At 37.7% G+C, this 15,820-nt stretch overlaps 3 protein-coding genes across 4 annotated transcripts; 2 read left to right on the forward strand and 1 right to left on the reverse strand.

Annotated features, from left to right (window-relative positions):
• The first annotated feature begins 288 nt into the window (after window positions 1–288).
• On the forward strand, window positions 289–3,549 carry LOC118749708. 2 transcript variants are annotated; one of them, XR_004994268.1, is made up of 6 exons: window positions 289–497; window positions 561–792; window positions 852–954; window positions 1,034–1,329; window positions 1,416–1,645; window positions 3,431–3,549. XR_004994268.1 is itself a non-coding variant. In XM_036484498.1 (5 exons), the coding sequence occupies exons 1-4, from the start codon at window positions 399–401 to the stop codon at window positions 1,305–1,307; spliced, it is 708 nt and encodes a 235-aa protein (XP_036340391.1). In that variant the 5' UTR covers window positions 289–398; the 3' UTR covers window positions 1,308–1,329; window positions 1,416–1,785. The 2 variants fall into 2 exon arrangements, 1 of the variants encoding a protein (XP_036340391.1); XM_036484498.1 differs by lacking the exon at window positions 3,431–3,549 and having other exon boundaries at window positions 1,416–1,785.
• LOC118749709 (myb/SANT-like DNA-binding domain-containing protein 1) lies at window positions 3,208–4,009 on the reverse strand. The gene is made up of 3 exons (XM_036484499.1): window positions 3,777–4,009; window positions 3,587–3,717; window positions 3,208–3,488 (listed from the first exon to the last, which is right to left on the reverse strand). The coding sequence occupies exons 1-3, from the start codon at window positions 3,977–3,979 to the stop codon at window positions 3,454–3,456; spliced, it is 369 nt and encodes a 122-aa protein (XP_036340392.1). The 5' UTR covers window positions 3,980–4,009; the 3' UTR covers window positions 3,208–3,453.
• Window positions 4,010–6,686: 2,677 nt separating this feature from the next.
• LOC118749700 lies at window positions 6,687–11,104 on the forward strand. The gene is made up of 2 exons (XM_036484493.1): window positions 6,687–7,486; window positions 7,552–11,104. Exons 1-2 carry the CDS (start codon window positions 6,687–6,689, stop codon window positions 11,102–11,104), a joined length of 4,353 nt encoding a protein of 1,450 aa, XP_036340386.1.
• Window positions 11,105–15,820: the final 4,716 nt, after the last annotated feature.

Below are 15,820 nucleotides of genomic sequence, written 5' to 3' on the forward strand. Positions count from 1 at the left end.
TGTTGGCGTGTCAAATGAAAGCTTTTGGGTCTTTCTGATTGGCCGGAGCAGAAAGCTTTCTGATACAACTGTACGCTGAACTGGTTTTCAAACGAGTTAAATGATTTAACTGGTTCAATTTTCCAACAAGAATTGCATGCGATTTAACTTGTTCATGAACATGTTTTGTTCATTTAACTGGTTCAACCCCATTTAACATGTTTAGCTCGTCAATTTGAACGTAGTATTAATTTTCAAAAAAAGCAACTCTGCAACTTTCTTCTTTCTGACTAAATTTGGCATGCTTGTGTGCGGCACCATATTTGCCTAATGCAGCGTTCATGCTGACATTTAAAAGCACATTTATCAATTTCGAATATTGGTTTTTCGAAGAGTGTTCACGGTGCCGCATTTAGTTAATGTTCTGTCTGTTCTTGTACAAAAACGTGCAAGTAGTCATTTGGGAGTACATCCACTTGGAACTTCCTACTAACGAAAGAACCTGTGCGAGGCAAGAGGTACCAAAACAATAAAGTATATGTTTTATGTATATTTACGTATATATGTACTTAATTTTCCAGAATCGAGCTAGCACGTTTTGGGAAGTCGAGTTTCAATGCTGCGGAAATGATTTCTTCAAGCAAAACTTTAGATTGAAAAGACGGGCTTTCCAGAAATTGTGTAGCTTTCTGGATCACATTAAAAAGAAAAAAACCAACTTCCAGAATTCTATATGCTTGGGAAACGGGACCATTGAAGAGTGTGTTGATGGTTTTAAAAGCATTGGATTCCCTCAATGTTTGGGAGCGCTTGGTAAGCTTTTTCTAAAATTGTAAAACTGTGTATAAACAGCTACATATAATATTTTTAAGATGGATGCCACATAGAAATTCGACCTAGAACGGAAGAAGCAGTAGATTATATCAACTATAAAGGATGGTATTCGACAGTTTTACTAGCTCTTGTTGACGCAAGGTATTATACACGAACTTTTACTTGCATGTTTATACGAATAAGACGTCGCAGTGCATATATTTTTTCGTTTCTTTTTAAGATATCGTTTTCTGTATATAAACGTTGGCAGTCCCGGACGATGCAATGATTCCAAAATCTTTGAAAAGTCCAGCTTAAAGAGAGAGCTAGATAAATGTTCGCTTCTGAACTCAATGAGCACAAAATTAGGAAACTTTGATATACCAGTTGTCATTCTTGGAGACTCCGCTTTTCGTTTTTTTAAATATCTAATGAAACCTTTTCCATTCAGTTTGGATAAAACACCAGCGCAAAAAACTTTCAATTATCAACTTTCGAAATCACGTAGTCGTTGAAAATGCTTTTGGACAACTGAAAGTAAGGCAATTAAGCAACATAAAACTGGATTTTAAATAAAAACACTTAAAAGAATAACCTACATGCATGTGTATGTACAATTATAGGTTTCGTCGAATTGGAAAAGGCTTTGATAACAGAATTGACAATGCGAATTCCATTATAAAAACTTGTGCCTTGCACAACTTTCTGATAGCGGAAAATGACCAAGTTTCACTTTCTTGGCTAACTGAGCAGAACGCTAACGACAGCAGTAGAAGGCAACCACAATCCGCGGATTTGCACCAAAGCCTAACAGAAGCTGAATCAATAAGGAATGCTTTCACTTCATACTTCAGTACGTTATTATCACATTTATTTCAGTTTCATTTTTTCATCTTAATATAAAGCCAAAGTGCCTTCATTCGGTTTATAAAATAAAAAATGTCAATCAAAAAAGGAAATATACATACATATGTACAGTGGCGAACAAAAGTATTGGCACAGTGAATTTTTCGCCATATATGCAAAGTTTTTTATTCTAATTTATTTTCGATAATTTTTTACAAAAATATAGTTCCTTTTACACCAGAAAACGTAATAATAAAATCTCTAAACTTTGTGCAAAACTCAGGAAAATTCTTTAAATTTGCACACTGATTTGCAACTTTTTATTAAGATTTTTAAAAAAATTCAAAGTATGCAGTTTTATAGCCCATTCAAATTTAGTATAACAAAGTGTAAGTTTAAAGTTGCTACAAAATCGCGTTGAATAAAAAGTTGCTAATTAGTGTGCAAATTTTATGAATTTTCCTGAGTTTTGCACAAAGTTGAGAGACTTTATTATTATATTTTCTGGTGTAAAATGAACAATATTTTTACAAAAAATTATCGAAAATAAATTAGAATAAAGAACTTTGCATATATTGCGAAAAATTCACTGTGCCAATACTTCTGTTCGGCACTGTATATTACATTGCAAATAAAGAGGTTCATATCACAAAATCTAGGCTACTACCATGATACAATAATTTTTAGAAGGTAGTTTCACTTCTTCTTCTTATCGGCCATGTTAGCTATCTGACAGAAAACGTGTTTCGTATTTTTTGTTGTACCAACTTTTTCAAAAAAAAAAATCCAGCTTTTGACGTTGGAAAAATAAAAGAAAGAAAAGCCAAACATGTAAGTAGAGAAATTTTCGAATATTTTGTAATAATTTTCTTCATAAAAAATTAACGGAATAGATGTAAGGACACAGCTATAAGAGCCACCGCACACCACAGACTTTATCGGCCGCCTATTTAAATGATAGGGCTCTCTTGAAATATGTACATGAAGATGTATGGAGGTGCGCACATTACACCAGCTTAATCGCTCTGACCAATAGGTTGTGGTGCAATGGAAAGACTAGCGAGCACATCTAAATTGGCCGCCGATAAAGTCCGTGGTGTGCGATGAATCTAATCCATTATAAACAAGAAATATTGCTGTCATATTTTCATTTTTATGATTTTTATTCATGTGATTAGCAGTGGCAAAAATGTATGTATAAAATAAGTATATTTATATTAAAAATTAAGTGATCAGTTATGAAACATATAAATCTTTACATGATCTGTTAAAAAATATCTAAAATAACAAGCGGTAATCCCCAAGTTCTATATCGTAGCAGTGGCCACATTGCTCGTTTGCCACAGACACGGTTTATGTCAAAAATTTTGAAGTGAAACTACCTTCTAAAAATTATTGTATCATGGCTACTACTTTCTTAACATCAAAAAAAAAAAAAATCACAACATATTTGATTCCATTTTCTTAAAGAGTAATTCTAAAATCTATAAAAAAACAGTTCACTTCATTAGATTTTACATACTATTTGCTTATAATCTATTAAATGTGTAAAAAAATTATTGAATTCACAAGACATTACATACTATTCCTTAAAATCTATTTAAAAAATCTAAAACACCATCCGTCAGTCTTTTCGCGTCTTTCTGCAGCTCCTGCATTGCCATCAGTTTTGCTTTTTCAAGTTCCACCAATTCTTCGTTTGATTTGGAAAATTTATCCATAGCTTCCGAAAAATTGGACTGGAGGCTTTCGCAGACCGTCACTAACCGATCCATTTGTTTTTTTCTTCCAGATTTGTCGGATGCTGAGGACGAACTAGACGGCAATGGTGATAACGGCGATAGCTGAAACTGAATTTTTACAATTTATGCACATAGATTAAGATAAAATGTAATAAATAGTTTTGCATCAAAAGCAAAGTATTTGAATGTCTTCCATCGACACTTACCTTCAAAACTTTCTTCAATTAGAGCCTCTACATTATTTATTGAGAAGCCACCAATTATTTGGTGCACCTGCTCATATAAAGGCCATGATGCAGGAGAGCCTCCTGTTGTTCCCATAGCTGTCTTGGCCCTTCTATGAAAAATGCGTACAAAAATACTTATTTTATTCTTTCTTGAAAGGATTAAAGTTACCTATATTTCGCCGTCAGATTGTCAATCTTCATTTTAACTGATGAGGAGTTGACATTATAGCCCTGCATCTGCATTTCAGCCGCCATCTCTTGGTAAACATGGCTGTTTTTCCTAGGCCCCCTCAAATCATCCACTTTTTGCTGCCACAACTCCACAAACACCTCCTCTGCTGCTGCGGTCCATGGACATCTCGTTCGCTTCATATTTTTAATAATTTTTTCTTATTTATTTAATTAAAATCACAAAGAAAATTTGATGAAATGAAATGAAGCAAATTACGGCACAAATATCACAATATATGTATGTATACGCAAAACTGAATGTAAACAAATATGTATGTAAGTGTACACAAACAAGCGATGTTGCCACTCTTTTTTGCTACACTTTCTTCGAATCGTGGTGTTTTTTCGAAGATTACAGAGTTGCATTCGGCATTTAGATTCTTAATGCCAAAAATATATAGCATTTAGTTGCATTTAGGTAGAGAATTTTGTATGAGTAAATGTACATTTAGAGTAGCATTAGAGCTAAATGTGCTAAATGCAGCTTTAACGTTCAGCATTAACGCCCTATTAGGGATGCAAGTCAATAAAATACATCGACGTTTTTTCGATCTGATGCAACGAAATATTGCATCGATGCATCGATGCATCGTATATAAAAAAAAGAATATTTTCGATGCAGTGATTGAATTAAAAATATACAAGAAAATGGAACAATTGAACTTCGATAAACGTGGTGACGTGCAATAATGTCAATGGCGCATATTCATAGTCATATTAAGGGCCGTTTGCACCATGTCTAGTTAACGCTAACTGGAGGTACATCCTTCAGTTAAGCACGTTAACTGCTTTATCGATCACATGTTATATGATGGGTGTCGATAACGTCGATAAAGATGTTTAACTGGGAGTTAGAATTAACTAGACATGGTGCAAACGGCCCTTAGTACTCAACTAAGTCGAAACTATTCTAAGTCACAACTAAAGCTATTCATAATCGCCTTATGCAGCGTTTTTGCTGCATTTAAAATGCAACGTTTAGCACTTTCGAACATATGTTTTCGATGAGCGTTCATGCTACCGCATTTAGCAAATGTACATTTACGCGAGTTCGAAATCGTATGGTTTTGACAAACAGCCGTGTTCCAGTCGCTTATTCAGATCCGTATCTATTACGATCAATTCTCACGCAGAAGATAATGTGCAAAAACCCTACTGAAAAGGAAAAAATAAATTTTAAACCAAAAATTCAATACAAAAACTTGAATTGTTTTAACCATAACCGAACATTTGTTTGTGTATATATTCATTTGTCGGTGTTGTCAATTGAAATTTCCACACTTAATTAGGAAACAAAGCAAACAGAGTTGATCGCAATTTAATCCAGTTTTCTATCAGCATCATATCGATGTTTTGATTTGCATAACTTTTCTTTATCAAAATAATGTAAAATAATAAATGAAATCTCGATCGGCGATCACTGAAACGCAGCTAGCGACTGCATACTCGAAAAAGCAATGTTGCCACTGTCGGCAACACTGGCCACTCAAAAGGACATTTTCTATTACAACACAATGGCAACGCCATTCCCTTTTGAAACGATTTTCAACGTCAGCTCTAGTTATTAGTTTTCAAAGAAGCCGCGACAAAAACACCAATTGTAAAACGAAGCCGAACGAAGTCTAAGAACGAAAACTGAAAATTTGTCTGCTTTATATTTTTGGCCGCGAGCCATAGTTTTTGAATTTAGATATTCAACTTAAAATTAACTCCCTTGTTTCGTTTTTCTGACATAAGTTTTTACAATTGTTTTATCGTGGTTGTGTGAAGCGTTTGTAGTTGCTTTAGCCGCCATATTGCAACATACGCTTTTCAAGAGTCTTGATGATAACGCGTAACAAATCGAAGCTTATTGATATTGCTGCTCCAGAGGGAAGCAGCGACAATAGTTCGGAGGAAAGCCTGTTAGATTCAACTATAGTGAATCTGCCTGACAACGAGGGTGCAACAGGTGCACAATCGCCACAGCCGCAAGTCAATTTATCTGAAACACAATTAGCTACATTACTACAGAGCATTTCATTTTAACGCCAATCTGTGGATGAGCTTCGCCAAGAGACTGGCCACAGCCGGGATGAAATGAAGGAACTCCGGGCCATAATAGAAAGTGAGGCTAGAAACGATATTCAAAATGCTGAGCTGCCACTTTCGCAACCGTCAATGACGCCACAGCCGCAGCCAGTGCCACTTTCGACGCCACCGCCGCAGTTAGCGGCATATACTCTGCCACTGCAACAGACATCAACATATAATTTGCCACCGCCGCAGTCAACGGCATATACTCTGCCTCTGTCACACACATCAACATATACTGCGCCACCGCCGCAGCCTGCAACATTTGGGATGCCACAACAACAATTACCGTTACTGACGTCGTCAACATCTTTGTCAGCGCCGCATCGTGCAACTACTCTTACGTTTTCTGAGGACTATGCGGAGAAACTGTACCCACTGCTGCCTTTTGATGGTAATCCAGAAGATTGGCCTTTATTTTTTGCCAATTTCACTGATTCGACTATTGAATTTGGGTATAACAACAAATAAAATTTGATGCGATTGCATAAAGCGTTGAAAGGCGACGCCAAGAATGCTGCGACATCGCTTCTTATCTATCCAAACGATGTGCCTAAAGCCATTGAGGAACTTCAGTTCAATTTTGGACGCCCCGACATGCTTGTACGGGTTCAGTTGGATAAAGTCAAGAATTTCCCAGTCATTTATGAGAATCGCCTTGAGCCTGTTTTTGAGTTTCTCTAATCGAGTGCGCAACATAGTTGCATTCTTTAAATCTGCCAAATGTGAACACCACCTAATGAATACAACACTTTTGGATCAACTAGCGACCAAAATGCCGCAATCGAAACAATATGAGTGGACGAAGTTTGCTGCCACCGTTTTGCCATTTCCTACGGTGGAGACCTTTTCGACTTGGCTCAGTGAACTCGCAAGGGCTGTGAGTCTGATGCCAATACATGCGCCAAATGCTCAACGTTTTTCGCAACCGTCGACACCGTTGGGTTTTCGTCAAGCTAATGCCAATAGCAATCGCCAACATGCCGCGTTGGGTGCAAAGGGAGTTTTGCACAACAAAGAGATGACATTTGATAATTCAAATATACCGTGTTTGCAATGCCAGCAAAGTCACAAACTGAGCAGTTGTCGCCAGTTTGCTGCTCTGGATATAGACGATAAGTGGAAATTTGTAAAACGTCACCGTTTATGTTTTTCGTGCTTGCAGGTTGGACACAGCCTGACCGATTGTTTTAAAAAGAAGCCATGTGGCATAAATGGATGCGTGCGCCTGCATAATCAATTACTTCATTCTGAGGCCAAGCAGCCTCCGAAGCCAGTCACGCCAAACAACGAAGAAAGGGAGCACATACTCAACTGCCGTGAAGAACGCTCTCTTTCACACCTTTTCAAGATATTGCCGGTCATTTTGTCAGGTCCACTAGGAAGAATTTCCGTTTACGCCATGTTTGACGAAGGGTCATCGATTTCGCTACTGGAGGAGAAGGTAGCCAACAGCCTAGGCCTTAGAGGAAACGCCGCACCACTCACACTGCAATGGTATGACGACAAGAAGACAACAGAGAAGTCACGTAAAGTAGCCTTGGCCATAAAGGGTCATGCGGAGAAGTCGTCAACGTATGATATAAAGAACATATGCACAGTCAAAAGCCTAAATCTGCCAACACAAACTTTCTGTCGAGATGGTCATTCACATTTGAAGTCGCTGCCGATAAAAATTACGATAATGTCAAGCCTGTTCTGCTGTTGGGTTTGGATAACTGTTTCCTTGAGGTGACAGAACATATTGTAGAGGATGGGCCATACAAACCCATCGCAGCCTTAACCAAATTAGGTTGGACCGCATTTGGTCCTACTAATTCACGAAGCAACGCCGAGCCACGTGTACTTCATCTGCGTGAGAGTCAAGCGCTTAAGGAGCTACAAAAGGTGGTCGAAGACTATTTTGCTGCCGACAGTTTTCGTGTACGAAATGCTGACATTGTGCTCGAATCTGATTCAGACGCCCGGGCCAAGAAAATTCTTGCTGAAACAACAAAAAACATCGGAAGACAATACGAAGTTGGTCTGCTATGGCGAGAAGAAAATGTAAATTTGCCTAAAAGTTATGCCATGGCCAAACAGAGGTTGCTCAACATTGAGAACAAAATGACCCGAGATGCCGCCTTTGCCGCCAATTATAGAAGAGAAATCGACAAATATATCGCGAAGGGATATGCCCGATTGTTGGAGCCTGAAGAAGCTAACCGTGAAAGCCCTACCACTTGGTATTTGCCACATTTTGGAGTGGTGAATCCAAGCAAACCGAATAAGCTTCGCATTGTATTCGATGCTGCCGCCGCTACGTCGAACATATCACTGAACTCGGCTCTCCTAAAGGGACCGGAGCACGCTCAGCCGCTTTGGACGATTATCGCTAAGTTTCGTCAGGGTGTTGTGGCTGTAGCGGGCGATATACAGGAAATGTTCTCGCAAGTCAGAATACGCGATGCCGATCAAGACTCGCAGCGATTCCTATGGAGGAATGGGTGCGTTTCAACGCCGATTCGAGTTTACCAAATGGTGTCGATGATTTTTGGTGCCGCGTGTTCACCATGCTGCGCTGAGCACGTGAAAAACGTCAACGCTGAAAGCCATATGGAGGCGATGCCCATGGGCGCAAACGCTGTCATCGAAAACACGTATGTTGACGACCTCGTCATTAGTTTCGACAGCACGCAAGAAGCCGAAGAAGTTACTTTAGAAGCCATTCGCTTTAATGCTGCCGCCGGGTTTAAACTTCGAAACTTCGTATCGAATTGCAAAAGTTTGGAAGCCAAGCTCAATAACGATGGAGTCGTCCAAGGAGAAAGCTTCAACTTGGAAAGAGGAAATAGTACCGAGAAAATACTGGGAATGTTTTGGAACACAAACAAAGACACATTCGAGTTCCATTTCAAATTCCATAAAGTGCCAAAAGACGTTTTGGAATGTAAACGCCCGCCAACTAAACGAGAGATGCTTGGAATCGTTATGTCGGTTTACGATCCATTTGGACTCATAGCTAATTTCATGATATACACCAAACTTTTATTACAAGCAACCTGGAAGATGCAAATAACATGGGATGAGCCGCTTCCGTATGAAATGCAAGCCTATTGGACAGCATGGTGGAAAGAGTTCCAACGGGTGGAACAATTTTCTACTCCCAGATGTTATTCACCGTTATTACCATCAGCCGATGATGTAGAATTACATGTTTTTGCCGATGCAAGCGCCACTGCCTATGCTGCCGTTGAGTATCTGCGCATGCAAAGAGGATGCGAAGTTGACGTCGCATTTGTTGCTGCTAAAACACGATGTGCCCCGCCAAAGGGTATGAGTGTCCCACGACTAGAACTACAAGCTGCCTTACTGGGTTGCCGATTGATGACTTCAATTGTCAATAGCCATAGCATTCGTATTAGGCGTACGATATTTTGGAGTGACTCAAAAACGGTCATCCTTTGGATTCGTTCAACTGAGCGCCGATATAAACAATTTGTCGCTCATCGAATTGCCGAAATTCTCTCCAACACAGAACCATCACAATGGCGTTGGTTGCCCACGTCATTTAACGTAGCAGATGATGCTACTCGAATTGCAACACCCCCGAAATTTGAATTGCTAACGCGATGGACACTAGGTCCTAACTTTCTTCGCCAAAGAGAGGAGCTGTGGCCTAAAGAAGTGCCACTAACATCTGAGCATTGTCAATCTGAGGAGACACCCAACCGAATTCTCAACATTAAGCTAGGTGAGCCTGTGATTGATTTTACTAAATTTTCTTGTTACTTAAAGCTAGTGCGAACAATCGCATGGGTTTTGCGATTTGCACACAACACCCAGCCTGGTCAACATAAAAGAGGTGAGCTTGCCGCAACCGAGTTAGCGAAAGCCGGGAACGCCATCTGTCGCATCGTACACAACGAGGTGTATGCTGAAGAAATCCGCATGTTGCGCGCTGGATCTAATCTGCCGAAGACGAATAATTTGAGCCAATTAACGCCGTATATTGATAATGGCATACTTCGAGTCAAAGGACGAATTGACGCCGCATACTGTATTCCAATGACTGCGCGGCGCCCAGTCATAATGCCACAAAACCATCCGGTTACACACCTATTGATGTTGCACTATCATCAAAAGAGGCATTACCAAAACGATAAGCTAATTATAAACGAACTACGCCAAAACTTTTGGGTGCCTCATGCACGCGCTGTGTTGAAGCGCACCAAGAGAAACTGCCCGACGTGCATAATAGCACGCGCCAAGCCTGATGTACCGCTCATGGGTCAATTACCGCCCGACCGCTTAACACCGTTTCTCCGCCCGTTTAGTTATACGGGGATTGATTATTGTGGACCATTTTATGTAGCTGTGGGCCGCCGTCGTGAAAAGCGCTGGATAGCCTTGTTCACTTTTCTAACGACACGCGCCATTGACCTAGAAGTCGCTGAAGACTTACCAAGTGATTCATTTCTAATTTGCCTCAGAAATTTTATGAATCGTCGAGGCACGCCTGTGAAGATTCGAAGCGACAATGGAACCAACTTTATCGGAGCCCAGAAAGAGTTAACAAAGGAAAATCGACTATTTGACGTCGCCGAGATTGAACGTCAAATTGCGAAGGAGCGCATTGAGTGGACATTTAACTGCCCAGCTGATCCAAGTGCTGGTAGCTGTTGGGAACGATTAGTCCAATGCGTGAAACGCTTGTTGTCAAAGGTGCTACAAGAAGAGGCGCCGCGACTTGAAACGTTTCGTAGTGTTGTCATCGAAGCGGAGAACATTGTAACCAGCCGCCCTTTGACTGATTTGCCGCTAACCGCTGAAGAAGACGAGCCGCTGACACCCAACCATTTTTTATTGGGGTGTCTCAACACAACGCAAATGCCGACCGAAGAAGAATTCAAAATATGCTTGCGAAAGCAATGGAGAATTTCGCTAAATTTGAAAGACAAATTGTGGAAGCGCTGGGCAGTGGAATATTTGCCACAACTGTTGCAACGCTCTAAGTGGAGGAATGAGGTGCCACCACTGAAGACTGGGCAACTTGTAATCATTTGCGATTCAAATATGCCGAGGAGCCAGTGGCGAAAAGGTATCGTCGAAACTGTTTTCACCGGCAAAGATGGAAAAGTGCGCACCGTTGAAGTTCGCACGAGCCATAGTACTTTACGTCGACCTGCCAGCCAGTTCAGTGAATCCCCTTAAGGATTCACGGGGCGTGGAATGTCGGCAACACTGGCCACTCAAAGGGACATTTTCTATTACAACACAATGGCAACGCCATTCCCTTTTGAAACGATTGTCAACGTCAGCTCTAGTTATTAGTTTTCAAAGAAGCCGCGACAAAAACACCAATTGTAAAACGAAGCCGAACGAAAACTGAAAATTTGTCTGCTTTATATTTCTGGCCGCGAGCCATAGTTTTTGAATTTAAATATACAACTTAAAATTAACTCGCTAACTTGTTTCGTTTTTCTGACAGCCACTTTTTCTCATTAAAGCATGTTCGAATCGTGGAAATTTTGGAAGATCACAGGGTTGCTTTTAGCATTTAGATTGTTAATGCAAAAATGGAGTTGCATTTAGGTGACGAATTTTGTATGGATAAATGTACATTTAGAGTAGCATTTAGAGCTAAATACGCTAAATGTGCTTTTACGCGTAAGCAAAAACAGTCCATAAGCAAAACAGCACATTAGTTTCGACTTTTCTGGCTAAGTACCAACTTAAAATTTAGTTTCGGCTGCAGCTGCAACTAAGTCGTAACTAGGAAGAAGTATTTTATCAAATTAAGTGAAAACATACGAAATATGTAAAAATTAAGTTGGTAGAGGGTGATTTTGATAATATTGAATAATCTCCAATTAAAATTTACAAAGATCGATCAATTTTAATCGGAAGATGAAGTTAAATGCGTATTACAATTCGAAAAAAGCTACAACACAATTTTATAATTGGAATAATTTAGATAAATTTTCAAATAATAAGTCAGTTTCACGCTACTTCTTTTAAAGTAATGGGCTGTTTTTGCTTACGCGTAAAAGCACATTTATCTCTAAATGCTACTCTAAATGTACATTTATCCATACAAAATTCGTCACCTAAATGCAATTAAATGCAACTCCATTTTTGCATTAAGAATCTAAATGCTAAAAGCAACCCTGTGATCTTCCAAAATTTCCACGATTCGAACATGGTCTAAAGAGAAAATGTGTCAACATTGCTTTTTCGCGTATGCAGTTGCTAGCTGCGGTTCAGTGATGGCCGATCGAGATTTCACTTATTATTTTACATTATTTGGAAAAAGAAATGTTGCACGAATTCAACATCGATATGATAGTGATCAACTCTGTGGGTTTTTTGTTCCTATTTAATTTAGGATATTTCAATTGACAGCACCGACAAATGTAAATATACACAAACAAATTTTCGGGTATGGTTAAAACAATTCAAGATTTTGTATTGAACTTTTTGTTTAAAATTTCTTTTTCCCTTTTCAGTAGGGTTTTTTGCACATTATCTTCTCTGTGCGAATTGATCGTGATAGATACGGATCTGAGTAAGCGACAGGAACACGGCCGTTTGTCAAAAGCATACGGTTTCGAACTCGAAAAAGTATGTTCGAAAGTGCTATAAATTTGTGCATAACATTTAGATATCTACTATTTGTATGTTTCACAGCATGCTTTCGATAAACATCGACTTCACATCACTGCGGTTGTTCTGGCTATTTCACACAATTAACAAAAAATTATACCTTATTCTTTTGCATAATCATACAATGAAAATAATAATTACATAAACTGATGATCAAACTTGATATTATTTAATAATATCCAAAATATCGTAAAGAAAAATTGATACATTTTCACACTCGTTTGCTATATCGTAAACTAAGTCGAAACTACTTAGTAGAAGTCTGAAATGCGACTATGAATAGAGGTAAATTTAAAGTTGGTACTTAATTTAAGTTATTAGTTTCGACTTAGTTGCTGGACTATGAATACGCGCCAATGACATTAATACACAAGGCCAAAAATTAGATAATGTCTATTGACATTAAGTCGTTTTGGAATTGATTCACCATCTAAAAGTGAAATATGTGATGATATAAAAATATTTTTTTTTTATTTAGACGTAAATTCACAAAATAAAAGTGTGTTTATGTCATCGAAAATATGGCCTGTGTAAAAATGCCATTGGCATTAACTCACTTTTTAATTGTGTGTAAATATCAGTGACATTAATACCATTGCCATTATTGCACGTCACCATAAATGTTTAAGTATTAACTCAGAGTGAAATATATTTATTGATTTAAATAGTTGCACATCCCAGCTATACAAATAAATTCATAAAAAATAAAAATGATTTCAGATGCTTTATGATCTTAAAACTGTATCTAACACTTGGTTTTCATTATGTGAAAATTAACTAACAGCTTTTCACTTGGGGTCAAATACATACATCATTAAAACTGATCAAATCTAGATATCACAGTGCATGTCAAAGACTGTCGTCAAATTTTGGAGTAAGGCAATTGACATTCCGTTTTCATCACTGATGTCAAATGTGATGTGAAATTTTTGGCATAAGTCAACAATCTCAGCCGTTTAGCTATGGACAAACCAAAAATCGAAAAAGTTCGAATAAAATCGAATTTGCACTACCAAATTTCGAATCGAATAATCGAATGGTTGGACAATGTTCGAAATTCGGAAAAAGTCGAATTTCAACCCCCCACTACCCATACCTTGTTCCGATACAAGTAAATACGAGGATGTACTCGATACTTTTGTTTCGATACCAACTATTTTTTTACTCGATACCAACTATTTTTTTACTCGAAAGAAAAGTACTCGATATGAGCAAGTGCTATATCTTGAAGGTCATATTTTTCTAAGGAAGAAACTTTGCACAGCCTCGATTTTTTATGAAAAATAATTGCTTTAAGCAGTGCCACCGCTAAAATCTTAGGTGTGGATATATTTTTACATAGTGATACTCCAGCAAAGTGCAAGCAATACTTTGAAGCCGTAAAGTTTTGTGGCAACCTTTCAAAGGTTGAATTTTTTTGAGTAATCGTATTTCTTCTAACGTTACTAATGAACAAATATACATATTGACAGCTGAGTGGAAGATCGCGCTATCTCGGCAGCCAGTTCGAAAACGCCCCATCGGAAAATTTTTCAAGAACGCCTTATTTCAGAGTTTGGTTCAAAACGCCGTACCGCAACTGAAAATATTTGAGATAGAGCGTTTTTGAACTAAATTCTGAAATAGGGTGTTCTTGAAAAGTTTTCTGAGATAGGGATTTTTTCAATCAAATTGTAAAATAGGGCGCTTTTAAGAAGTTTTCTGAGAACTGGCTGTCTAGATAGGTCGATCTTCCACTCAAGTGTCTGTAAAGGTATGTCACACATAACGCCTGAAAATTACTTTCGCTTTGTTGCATATAAAAGGATGAACAATTATCGATATAAGTAAGTATCGATACATTTGGTTTACTCCCAATAAACACCAAAAAAATATATCTCCAACCTTGGAGAAATTCATAGGTGCGTATTCATAGTCCAGCAACTAAGTCGAAACTAACAAAGTTGCAACTTAAATTTAAGTACCAACTTAAAATTTACCTCTATTCATAGTCGCATTTCAGACTTCTACTAAGTAGTTTCCATGAACGAAAGACACAAGATCACGCGGGAAGGAAAGAACGAAAAAAGTTATTTTCTAGCTGCCGAAATCTCGACGCCATCTTTGTTGTAAGAAGTAAACAACGAAGAGAACGGAGAAAACCGCGAAATTGTTGAACGCATGAATAATCATTTTTGTTATGCAAATTCTTCTATAAATCATGCCGTTGTGTTAAATTATTCTTTACCTTATGTGTACACACGTTGTCACAGGCGAAAAAGAAGAAAATTGCAGTAAAAAGCCACGACCAAATTGTAAACAATGAAGAAATGTAAACAAACGGCTATTGTCAAAATCGTTAAACTTTTTTCCTAAATGCGATTCTAACGGGCTACTCTCCTGCCCGCGTCATCTTGTATTTTTGGTTCATGATAGAGCTGGGATACTATCGATGGTAATATCGATGGTATCGATAGTTAAAACTGTCGCCACTATCGATAGTTTTTGAAAACTATCGATGTCGGTTTTAGCAAGACTTCACAATGTCTCTTCTTTACATCTCTACACATTACATAATTTTTTTTTTATGCAAGTAAATTCACAACAGAGTCGGCAAAAAAAAAATTGTAAGTCAATGGGATTTTTAGCAACTATAAGCTTACACTGTGTTATAGTAAAATTTAATAAGCTATAAAACTGCTTACACAAAATTTTTATAGAAATTCGAATTAAAAATCTAGAATTTTTTATTATTTTGTAGTTTTTTATGTTTTGTACACCTTCTATAAAAAATTAGTAGACACTAAATAAACAAACAAGTAGTCAAAACTGCTAAAAATGTTAAGGTGCTATTATTTTGACCAGTACTTTATTCGTTCTCTTATAATATGATAAAATGTTAATAATTTCCTTTCCTTTGTCCGGATTTTGATATGCGCCTCCGTATTTGATCTCAGTTGAATTTTTATAAGAATAAGTTGCCAATTTGAACGAATATCTTTTATTTTGTTTGTCTTGTAGTATTATAAATGTATTTTTATAGTCAATTTCACTTCTTTGCACTTCAAAAGGGACAAACACAATCCGAATTTAATTTTGCCATATAAAAAATAAATTCAGATTTTGCCTGTCGCTTTTCAAGGGGATGTAAGGGTATGTATATAAGTTATATAATTCAGACGCATAAATTAATAAAATTATTTTATTTTTATAAGTTTTTTTTTTGATGCACTCAAATAAAAAAAAAACTTATACAATCTCTTTAATTTACAAAGTAGTTTATAA

The sequence above is a fragment of the Rhagoletis pomonella genome, unplaced genomic scaffold (genome assembly GCF_013731165.1).
Source record: "Rhagoletis pomonella isolate Grant_MI unplaced genomic scaffold, Rhpom_1.0 Rhpom_scaffold_00035, whole genome shotgun sequence".
In the NCBI taxonomy this organism is placed as follows: Eukaryota; Metazoa; Arthropoda; class Insecta; order Diptera; family Tephritidae; genus Rhagoletis; species Rhagoletis pomonella.